We start from the raw sequence: 12,829 nt of genomic DNA on the forward strand, positions 1-12,829 counted from the left end.
TATTTATAACTTCATAATACTGGGTTTTGCCTAGCCTCATCTGGTATTGCATAGAAGAATTATTCTGTTTTCTACATGACAGTTCTTTGTATTTGAAAGTACTTGCTTATTCTCCACGAATCTTATTTAGCTCTCTAGACTTATCATTTTCGTTCCATATCATCACACACTATGTTCTCCAGACCCACTAGACACTCTAGACACCACTACAGTATGGTGATAATTCTCACAGATGCTCAGAACTATAGATGAATTCAATAGACTATATGGTTAAGGCACAATTTAGAGAAAATATCATTTATTATTCGGACAGAATGCATTTGATTGATTTAACATAAGTTTTATGTACAGTTTTTGTAGTTCTGTTGTAGTGCCACACTTAGCTTATGATTAAAATATTCAGACTTTTTCCGTGTGGTCACTCTCAAATCACGATTGTATTTGGCAACTTATTTTTTCAATCTATAACATAAGGTTTTTATTTTTAACCAGTCCGGATCATTTTGAATTTTGCTTCTGTCATCAGTGACATTAGTTCCTTGTTAGATAAAATTTATGCCATCTGAAAATTTTATAGACATCCTTTCAATCACTTAATCTTAGTCACTAATGGAAATATTGTCCACAAAAAAAGGCTAAGGACAAGCCATTAAATTCTTTCTTTCATAATAACACAGACCATACTTCAATATTATTGATCAGTTGTCTGGCCAGTTATAATCTACTGAATGATGCCATTATCTAGCATAAATGTCACCATTTTATCCACAAGAATATCATGGTTTGGTGAAATTAAAATAATCCACATTTTTGGAATTCTCTAGATCTACCAACTATTTCTAAAAAAACTATTTCAGTACCTTACTATTAAAGTAAGAGGAGTGTCATTCAGGAGGATGAATCAATGCTAATTTACCTTACTACTGACCAAGTAAGGTAAAGAAAGCTGGATTTAGGCATCTTTGCCTAAACAAGAAATTGATTTTCTGATCCCTAATCGCATATAAAGCCAAAGCCATAAGCCCCTGAAGGAGTAATAGCTAACCTTCTCATTCACATATCCTAGCAAAAACCCATGTCTTCTGGTGGAGAAATAGAAGCAAAACACATCTGTCTCTGGGGAAATATATAGGAAACTCTCACGCCTCCATTGTGACTTTTTGGTGCAGTTGGAAATATGCTATATTTTTATAGTGGTGATGGTTATAAACTTGCCAAAATGCATCAAACTATACACTTTAAAAAGGTGAATACTACAGTGTGTAAATTAAGCTTCATAAAACTGATTTAAATAAAAGTATATTAAAGTAAGTTAATTTTCTAAAAATTAGAGAATAAAGATGAGAACAAAGAACATGAAATCAATATTGCTTTTAAATACAAACTTAATTTTGAAATGGTAATCATTACCATTAAAATATAGGTCTAAAAAGATGTCCCAAGGAAAATGAATTAAACAGAGGTAGTTTAGTAGTTTTATCTAGATCATTAAAAACCTTGTAAGTTCTCTTATAGCAGTTTCTAACAATATGTAACAAATAAAGAATGTATTATTTCTTCCACATGCCATTAAAATGTTTGCTAACTTCATCATGTATTACTCTTAATGTATATGAAAAGCAGAAATGTACAACATATTCCCTGTTTGCATTGTAATAAAATGAGAAATTAGCAATAAGAGCTATAAGAAAAACTACCTTTTGGAAATTGAACAACACTATCCTAAATAATTTTTCAATCAAAGAAGAATACGAATCTATAATTAGAGACTAAGGAAAAAAAATTATGAGAATAAAATATACTCTATCATTCTTAAGTATATAGTCAAGGCTAAAATCAGTTTAAAAAATCATAGCTGTAGATTCTTCCTTTATTTAGAAAGAAAACGTAAATAGATTGAATATTAAGTGAAATTAAGAAGAGAAATAATAAAATAAAATCTAGAGAGGACAAAAATGAATTAATAAATATAAAAGTAGAAATGAATGAACTGAAAGACAGGAAGAACAGACTGAATGGCTAAATCTAAGGTTAGTTTGTTGAAAAGACTAAAAAATGAAAAACTTCTGGCAACTCAATACTAGCATAATATTTTATAAAAATCACAGAATAATAATAATAATAATAATATCACTTTATTTTTATGTTTGTTCACTTTTGCCCTGGATATAGTTCTGTTCTATTATTCACTTTCTTAATTCTTTAATATTCTGTTTATTAATTTCAATGTCCTTTTGAATCAGTAATTAATAGAAATCATCCCTGCAAAATGTCAAAAGACAAAGTCCACAAGATCATGTTGATAAAATCAAAGGATATTTGAAAAATTTCTTGAGGGAGGAGCCAAGATGGTGGAACAACATGGAAGTTTTTTGCGTCTCATGTCCATGAAATACAGCCAGATCAACACTAAACCATCCAGTACACCTAGACAACTGATTTGAGGATTAACACAACAATCTGCACAACCTGAACCACAGAACTCAGCAGGTATGCGGCGCGGATAAGTGAACTGGGGGAGAGAGAAGCCATGGAGAGCAGGGAGCTGTTTTTGCTTGTGGAGAGAGGATGGAGACAGGGGAGAATATGGGAAAAGCACCCCCCCCCCCAAAAGCAGCTGGAGAGAAAGTGGAAAAGTGGAAACAGCTGCAGGGACTGAACTAAAAGGGGAGAAAGGAGAAAGGAGAGGGTTTAAAATCCATTAAGACTATAAATGGGGAGCACAGAGTCTGAAATTCTGCAGCTCGAAGCTCAATAATAGGTGGTGCTCTGGTGGGAAGGGCAAATCCCCAGGGACAGAGTGGAGTCCAGGAAGTCCTCAGGCCACACGGGGAGAGGTGGTTCCCTTCTGGGAGGACAATGGTAGAGGCTGTGTGACAGCACCCCCCCCCCCGCCCCCTCCTCCCTCCCCCCCCCCCACCAGGCAAAGGTGCTAGCATACCCTGGAGAACAGCCACAGTTGCTGGTGCTGGAACAAGGTTGTTAGGGTGAAGCCTGGTGCCAGATGCGTGTTGAGATTTTCCATAATCCCTGAAACACTGCTGCTACAGTGAACTTTTTCATGCGCACGTGAACTTTTTCTGGTACGGGCTGGCAATCCAGGCCTTTCTAAAGAAGGAAAAAAGGTCTCTGATACACTACCTAAACTTACACCTTAAAGAGCTGGAAAAAGAACAGCAAATAAATCCCCAAACCAGCAAAAGACAGGGAATAATAAAGATTAGAGCAGAAATCAATGCTAGTGAAACCAAAAAAAACCAAAAAAAAAAACCAGTAGAACACATCAATGAAACCAGAAGCTGGTTCTTTGAAAGAATGAACAAAATTGATAAACCACTAGCCAGTTTGATCAAAAAGAAAAAGGAAAGGACCCAAATAAATAAAATCAAGAATGAAAGAGAAGAGATTATACTCCAATAAAATGGGCAATCTGGAAGAAATGGACAAATTCTTAGAAACATATACACTAACAAAACTGAAACAGAAGAAATAGAAAATTTGAACAGACCCATAACCAGTAAGGAAATTGAATTAGTAATCAAAAATCTCCCAAAAAACAAGAGTCCAGGACCAGATGGCTTTCTAGGGGCATTCTACCAAACATTTAAGGAAGGGTTAACACCTATTCTCTTGAAGCTGTTCCAAAAAATAGAAATGGAAGGAAAACTTCCAAACTCTTTCTATGAAGCCAGCATTACCTTGATTCCAAAACCATACAAAGACCCCACTAAAAAGGAGAACTATAGACTAATTTCCCTGATGAACATGGACGCAAAAATCCTCAATAAGATATTAGCTGACTGGATCCAACAATATATTAAAAAAAATTATTCACCACGACCAAGTGGAAATTATACCTGAGACGCAGGACAGGTTCAGTATCCAGAAAACATCAATGTGATTCATCACATCAATAAAAGAAAGGACAAGAACCACATGACCCTCTCAATAGATGCAGAGAAAGCATTTGACAAAATACACCATCCTTTCTTGATAAAAACCATCAGGAAGGTAGGGATAGAAGGATCATACCTCGAGATCATAAAAGCCATACATGAAAGACCCAACGCTAATATCATCCTCAATGGGGAAAAACTGAGAGCTTTTCCCTGTGAGGTCAGGAACAAGACAGGGATGTCCACTCTCGCCACTGTTACTCAACATAGTATTGGAAGTCTTAGCCTCAGCAATCAGACAACACAAAGGAATAAAAGGCATCCAAACTGGCCAGGATGAGGTCAAACTTTCATTCTTCACAGATGACATGATACTCTATATGGAAAACCCAAAAGATCCCGCCAAAAAACTACTAGAACTGATCCATGAATTGAGCAAAGTGGCAGGATATAAAATCAATGCACAGAAATCAGTTGCATTCCTATACACCAATAATGAAGCAACAGAAAGAGAAATCAAGGAATCGATCCCATTTACAATTACACCAAAACCCATAAAATACCTAGGAATAAATCTAACCAAAGAGGTGAAAAATCCATACACTGAAAACTATAGAAAGCTTATGAAAGAAATTGGAGAAGACACAAAAAAACTGGAAAAATATTCCATGCTCCTGGATAGGAAGAACGAATATTGTTAAAATATCAATACTATCCAAGGCAATCTACATATTCAAGCAATACCTATTAAAATAACACCAGCATTCTTCACAGAGCTAGAACAAACAATCCTAAAATTTGTATGGAACCAGAAAAGATCCTGAATAGCCAAAGCAATCTTGAAAAAGAAAACCAAAGCTGGAGGCATCGCAATCCCGGACTTCAAGCTATACTACAAAGCTGTAATCATCAAGACAGTATGGTACTGGCACAAAAACAGACACTCAGATCAATGGAACAGAATAGAGAACCCAGAAATGGACCCACAAACGTATGGCCAACTAATCTTTGGCAAAGCAGGAAAGAATATTCAGTGGAATAAAGACAGTCTTTTCAGCAAGTGGCGCTGGGAAAACTGGACAGCGACATGCAGGAAAATGAACCTGGACCACTTTCTTACACCTTACACAAAAATAAACTCAAAATGGATGAAAGACCTCGATGTAAGACAGGAAGCCATCAAAATCCTCGAGGAGAAAGCAGGCAAGAACATCTTTGACCTCAGCCGCAGCAACTTCTTACTCAACACGTCTCCGGAGGCAAGGGAAACAAAAGCAAACATCAACTATTGGGACCTCATCAAAACAAAAACCTTCTGCACATCAAAGGAGACAATCAGCAAAACCAAAAGGCAACTGACAGAACGGGAGAAGATATTTGCAAATGACATATAAGATAAAGGCTTAGTATCCAAAATGTATAAAGAACTTACCAAACTCAACACCCAAAAAACAAATAATCCAGTGAAGAAATGGGCAAAAGACATGAATAGACACTTCTCCAAAGAAGACATCCACATGGCCACTGACACATGAAAAACATCCCTCATCATCAGGGAAATACAAATTAAAACCACAATGAGATACCACCTCACACCTGTCAGAATGGCTAACATGAACAACTCAGACAACAGATGTTGGCGAGGATGCGGAGAAAGAGGATCTCTTTTGCACTGCTGGTGGGAATGCAGACTGATGCAGCCAGTCTGGAAAACAGTATGGAGGTTCCTCAAAAAATTAAAAATAGATCTACTCTATGACCCAGCAATTGCCCTACTAGGTATTTATCCAAGAGATACAGGTGTGCTGTTTCGAAGGGACACCTGCAGCCCCATGTTTATAGCAGCACTATCAACGATAGCCAAAGTATGGAAAGAGCCCAAATGTCCAATGGTCGATGAATAGATGAAGATGTGGTATATATATACATATATATACATATGTATATATATACCACATATATATATATGTATATATATATATATATATATATGTATATATATACCACATCTTCTTTATCTATTCTAGATATCTTCTATATCTATATCTATATCTATATCTATATCTATATAGATATACATATATGTATATGTATATATATACCACATCTTCTTTATCTATTCTAGATATCTTCTATATCTATATCTATATCTATATTTATATCTATATCTATATAGATATACATATATGTATATGTATATATATACCACATCTTCTTTATCTATTCTAGATATAGATATCTATATCTATATCTATATCTATATACATATATGTATATGTATATATATACCACATCTTCTTTATTCTATATATCTTCTATATCTATATCTATATCTATCTATCTATCTATATACACACACACACACAATGGAGTATTACTCAGCAATCAAAAAGAATGAAATCTTGCCATTTGCAACTACATGGCTGGAACTAGAGGGTATTATGCTAAGCGAAATTAGTCAGAGAAAGACAAAAATCATATGACTTCACTCATATGAGGACTCTAAGATGTAAAACAGATGAACATAAGGGAAGGGAAGCAAAAATAATATAAAAACAGGGAGGGGGACAAAACAGAGAACAAACTGAGGGTTACTGGAAGGGTTGTGGGAGGGAGGATGGGCTAAATGGGTAAGGGGCATTAAGAAATCCACTCCACGCCTGGGTGGCTCGGTTGGTTAAGCATCCAACTTCGGCTCAGGTCATGAACTCGCGGTCCGTGAGTTCGAGCCCCACGTCGGGCTCTGTGCTGACCGCTCAGAGCCTGGAGCCTGTTTCAGATTCTGTGTCTCCCTCTCTCTCTGCCCCTCCCCTGTTCATGCTCTGTCTCTCTCTGTCTCAAAACTAAATAAACGTTAAAAAAAATTAAAAAAAAAAAAGAAATCTACTCCTGAAATCATTGTTGCACTATATGCTAACTAATTTGGATGTAAATTAAAAAAATAAATTAAAAGTAAAAAAAAAAAAAAAAAAAAAAACCTATTCCCAAGAAATTACAACTTAAATCAAGATCCAACTTGGAGTTATATCTCACCAGCTTACATTTGACAATATTGAACTTCACCAGAGCTTTGTGCTCATAAAAAATAGTGTTAGTAAAGAAATCCCGACCCATTTGTTTTCCTGAGAAATGGCTAATCCACAGAGGATGCACAGCTCCTCCACATTTCAAGATTAGACCTAGTCTAAAAAGTGGAGACTGTGTCTCAGTGACTCAGATAAGCCCCATCTTCATCCTTTATCATTCTCATAAGACCCTGGATGACTCAGGCCCTCTTTATTTTCTTTGAGGTGATTCTCATTAGTGAACATTTTAACAATTACAATAGCCTGATTAAGAAAATCTCCTTAACTGCCAGGTGCATTTTATCTTTGAGAGTTTGGTACTGTGACTCAGATGAGATTGATCCTCTCCTTTGGATCCCTGCTTACTCCATCCTTGTAAATGGGTCTTCTTGGAGACCTTTGCATTCTGTTCCTGATGGGTGGTCTGGGCTTTCCTAGGGTCTCTGATATCATACTAAGGATTTGATTTTGATTTAGAGTACTCACTTGATTTCTGGTGCCACTCCTTTGATTTCATGGTCTGACCATTTGGTGATTTCTGTAAATGGATTGATGGTTCATAGAGATCTTATTTCTTTTTAGTGAAAGACAATAAAAAATCTATTTTGTGAAGAAAAAAATAAAAATAAATAAAAATTTTAAAAAAGGACATTAGGCAGTTCTCTTCCAGAAATTAAGGTGTATTTTAAAGTGACAGTATTAGTATCCAAAATCTATAAAGAGCTCATCAAACTCCACACCCGAAAAACAAATAACCCAGTGAAGAAATGGGCAGAAAACATGAATAGACACTTCTCTAAAGAAGACATCCGGATGGCCAACAGGCACATGAAAAGATGTTCAACGTCGCTCCTTATCAGGGAAATACAAATCAAAACCACACTCAGATACCACCTCACGCCAGTCAGAGTGGCCAAAATGAAGAAATCAGGAGACTATAGATGCTGGAGAGGATGTGGAGAAACAGGAACCCTCTTGCACTGTTGGTGGGAATGCAAATTGGTGCAGCCGCTCTGGAAAACAGTATGGAGGTTCCTCAGAAAATTAAAAATAGACCTACCCTATGACCCAGCAATAGCACTGCTAGGAATTTATCCAAGGGATACAGGAGTACTGATGCATAGGGGCACCTGTACCCCAATGTTTATAGCGGCACTCTCAACAATAGCCAAATTATGGAAAGAGCCTAAATGTCCATCAACTGATGAATGGATAAAGAAATTGTGGTTTATATACACAATGGAATACTACGTGGCAATGAGAAAAAATGAAATATGGCCTTTTGTAGCAACATGGATGGAACTGGAGAGTGTGATGCTAAGTGAAATAAGCCATGCAGAGAAAGACAGATACCATATGGTTTCACTCTTATGTGGATCCTGAGAAACATAACAGAAACCCATGGGGGAGGGGAAGGAAAAAAAAAAAAAAAAAGAGGTTAGAGTGGGAGAGAGCCAAAGCATAAGAGACTGTTAAAAACTGAGAACAAACTGAGGGTTGATGGGGGGTGGGAGGGAGGGCAGGGTGGGTGATGGGTATTGAAGAGGGAACCTTTTGGGATGAGCACTGGGTGTTGTATGGAAACCAATTTGACAGTAAATTTCATATATTAAAAAATAAAATAAATAAATAAATAAATAAAGTGACAGTATTAATTTTTTAAGTTTATTTATTTATTTATTTATTTAGAGAGAGAGAGAGAGAGAGAAAGAGAGAGAGCAAGCACAAGCAAGGGAGGGGCAGAGAGAAGGAGAGACAGAATCCCAAGCGGACTCTGCACCATTGGCAGCGGGGCAGAGACTGATGCAGGGCTCAAACTCACAAACTATGAGATCATGAACTAAGCCAAGATGAAGAGGCCAGTGTTTAACTGCCTGGGCCACCCAGGCACCACTAAAGTGACGATAATTGAAACAATTTGTGCTGCATGGAACAAATTGTAAGGTACAAAGAACACATAGAACAAGTGTAAGATACAAAGTGCAGCCATGGTCCAACTTAGTGCATGTAAACTTAGTATATAATAGAGGTGGCATATCAATCACTGAGAGTAAGATAAATTATTTGACAAGTGAATTGAGACACTTCAAATAATCACCAGAAGAGACTAACATTCTGGATTTACAACAATATTATGACCTTAGGACTTAATAAAACAAGTGCAGATGCATGCATGCACACAAATCAAATTATGTGAACTTTAATATAAAAGATTAATTCCAAAGCACTCACAAATGCAAATCATAAAAAGCATAAGATATACCACAGCCAACAAATTGATAAAGAAAATATGCCTTTATCTATTATAATATTTATTATTTTACATGATCTCATTCTGTTAGAATAGTGCTAGTCAATTGAATGAGCAATCATGGCCTGTTACTAACACTCCCTCCATTCTTCTGACCAAAATTCAATGAGTTCTATAATTTAATATTTAACATGATCTTGTTTGTTTGTTTGTTTGTTTACCAAAAGCCCTATCAACATAGCTAAATCAGAGTCATTTCTTCGGTAATAAAATCAGACCATCAGCACAGAGTTCTTCCCTCTCTGATTAGAATTGCAGGGATGGTGGGCTTTTTGTTGGTTTATTTGTTTTTTCACTTTAACGCCAGTAAGATTGTCCATTTTGGTCCTAGACTGCCTCCTCAATAATTATGAGAGCCAAAAATAATAAATTGCCAAAAATAATGTCTCATCTCAAATTTCTAAACATTCTTTTATGATTGTAACTTCACCACTCAGGGTAGACTGGGTCCAGATCTTCTTTGGGTCTATCAGGTAAAGCTGTGATTCACATGGTACAGTGTGAGGTGATGTTATTGTTAAAAGAAACCATTCCAGTCTACCAATAGTGATTTCTAAGCTCGTGTTCTCTACTTGTATTTTTTCAACATCAGAAAGAGGACTTGTAATTACAAACAATTTTTTTAATCTATCATTTTTCTAAAGTCACACTGAAACAATTCCTAGGTTGTTTACCTCATCAAACCTCACTATCCATGAAAATCTTCTTCTCCACCTACATCCCAAACTATTTTTGATGACTCTTCCTCTCCTTCCTCCCTCTTTTACTAAACCTTTCCCTCATTACTTCTCTTGCCCCCCACACTCCATCCTTCTCTCAGGTCTGCATTTTTGTCAAAAGAATTTGTCTGACAAAGCAAGATTCTTAGAGAGTAGCTCAGCAATGCCAGAACACTACATCATGGGCAATGAGATGTCAAAAGCTAGAAACATCCATTCAGTAAGGATTTTGTCCCATCACATTTGTAGGAACTTCGTAAAAATGCACAAGTGAATGAATGATTACAAAGAGAGAGGGAAGAATTAGCTATAATGTGGAAGAAAAAATTCTATTTAGTCAGAAGACCTAGGCCCTTGACAGAACTCTGATCTTATTCCCTCTGATCTACTTTTACAAAATTACTTTTACAAGGATAAAATGCATAAACATACCTTGTAACTGTACTCTTTTTCTGAATTAGCATAAGTTATTAGTATTCAGTACTGATATGGAATGAATTCATGTAATAGTTTTTAAATTTCCAACACTTCAATCAGAAATCACCAAAGGAAATGATCTGTGTTCTTGGGGTTTAATGCATTCATTTGTACAAATTGTTAATCATAGGGTAAAGTAAAACTTCGCTAACTTAGGCCCCTCTAATTCAGAAATCATCATACGAAAAGCCATCTGTGTAATATGAAGTACTGTGGCTAGGGACAGGAAACACAATAAACCTGAAACTTTCTTCCACTAATTTATTGTGTATGATTTAGAAAGGTCCCATAACCTCCCTGGTTTCTGTTAACTTGTGTTTAAAGTGAGCTAAATTATTCAATCAAGCCATCTTATCATCATATAATTCTATGATTCTACATGGGCCAAATAGATGTTTCTTTTCTACTTTATTCTGTCTAGAAGCAATGGATTTGGGAAAGGAATTATTTTTGTTGGCATGTTTTTTTAATCTGGACATGACTAGGCTTCAGGGATCACATGAATTCGCTAAATTTGGGCACTTATGTTGTGTGCATTTTTCTGGGTAGAGGTACACAGCTTACATGTGATTCTCAAAAAGCTCTGTGAACTTCTCAAAAAAGATTAAAAACCACTTACTTCAATAATGAATTAATGCCAAGTGATTCACATTTAACTTGTAAAAAACAGGCTCACAAGAAGTTTGCTTAATAATACTGTGTTGGTTCTATAACACTCTGTATCCCACATCAGTAACACAACACACTCTGTTACTATAAGCTACATTTCAAACTTCCATTAATAGCTCTGTCCCCACTTGGTGATGGGCCATGGACTACATCTGTCTAATTCATCTCATTATATCAAATACCTTGAACGGTGCTTAGCTCTCAGTGAATCAAAGAAGTGAAATGTCTGCCAGTTTATCTCTAGGGGAGAAGATAGCTGGGGAATGATCATCTTTTCTTCTGGGCATGGATTGAGATTCCAGAACTCAGATGATGGAAAAATAAGCAAGTAAAGATAGATAATCTTATCCTCAAGCCAAGCCTTGTAATTTCAATAAAGAAGAAATGGAAACCCAAAATGAGTAAGGGCTAACCAAAAGTGGCAAGGTCAAGACTCAAGTCCTTAACCAATGGTACATGATTCCTTTTATGCCACTACATTGTCCAGCTGAAGGAAGACACAGAACCTAATTATTTTTTTAGTACAAATAAACATGTCACCCAAATTCCAGTTCCTTTCTTTTAACTGAAATTCAATTACTAACTCCTCCATTATAAATACACATTACCATAAATAACCTCCGATTTTTACCTGATTTATTAACATTAAAAAATAAAATAACATGTCTTATTGTAATATAAGTTGTATTCAAATTTTTTGTCACTGTCATATCTACAGAAGATACTAGGCGCTATAAATAAAATTGCTTTTATCATGCAAACTTAATTAGTTTTCAACTTGTTTATTTGTCTTAACTGACAGTTACAGGAGGAAAAGGACTTCATTCATTAGTATCTTTTAAAATATATAGTACATAAAATTGAATACATGTTATTTCATTCCTATACACTTCTGGTAATTGACCTTTAAAACCTAACAACATTTACATTTCTTTTTATCTTTTTACAGGAGTATTGTTTTAAACCCAGCTTATTTCCGAAATCATCTTCGCCAGGCAACAGTGTTTAGATGTCTGGAGAGATATTCAGAAGCTGCTCGGTATGTTTGCTATAACTTTTGTGAAGATTTATTTCAAGTTAAATTAATTTTATTCTCAGCTTCTGGTAATAGCATAATAGAACTTTCCATTTCTTTCATGGAGCATGATTTTACCAGAATTATTGTCTTATAAACGTCAAACCAACAATTATTGACTATCTTTTTCTTTAATTAAAGCCATTCTATGTTCATAACTCTTTGTAAAATTCAAACTTTCCAGCCATGAGGTCACTGATGATGATGGGAAAACTTCCAGGGAAGACTAGAAATGAACTTGACCTCTGCTCTCAAGTAGGTTCCTGGTCCTTGTCATAATGACACAATTCTGTAACTCTCTCTTTCTTGAGTTCTGGAAATGAAATCCAACCACATGAAAAAGACCTCAGGAGTGCTCTTTCTAGAGGACATGGCATCAGTTATAACGCCAAGGGTTGTTAGAGCTGTCCCAACATTTTGCCTCCTAGACCCCAATATGTTTTATAAAAATCTAAGAAAACATATTTTAATATTCTCATCCCCAAAACGTAGACTTATGGCAAAAAAAAATTGCAAGAATTATGCAACAGCTTCAGTGTCACACTCGAAATTCCTTCTCACCTATGACAACCAAGGCATTTTTCCTTCTCAGATCAAGCTCATCATATTAGACTCCT

General features: G+C 35.8%; 1 protein-coding gene across 2 annotated transcripts in view; it reads left to right on the forward strand.

Moving 5' to 3' along the window:
• SPATA16 (spermatogenesis associated 16) overlaps positions 1–12,829 on the forward strand; it is a 243,489-nt gene that overhangs the window by 108,691 nt on the left and 121,969 nt on the right. For both annotated transcript variants that reach the window (XM_019463196.2, XM_019463195.2), the window contains exon 4: positions 12,087–12,176. In XM_019463196.2, coding sequence (XP_019318741.2) covers positions 12,087–12,176 — 90 coding nt within the window. The remainder of the gene's footprint in view (positions 1–12,086; positions 12,177–12,829) is intronic.

Source organism: Panthera pardus, unplaced genomic scaffold, assembly GCF_024362965.1.
Source record: "Panthera pardus isolate Hobbes unplaced genomic scaffold, ASM2436296v1 HiC_scaffold_16, whole genome shotgun sequence".
NCBI lineage: Eukaryota > Metazoa > Chordata > Mammalia > Carnivora > Felidae > Panthera > Panthera pardus.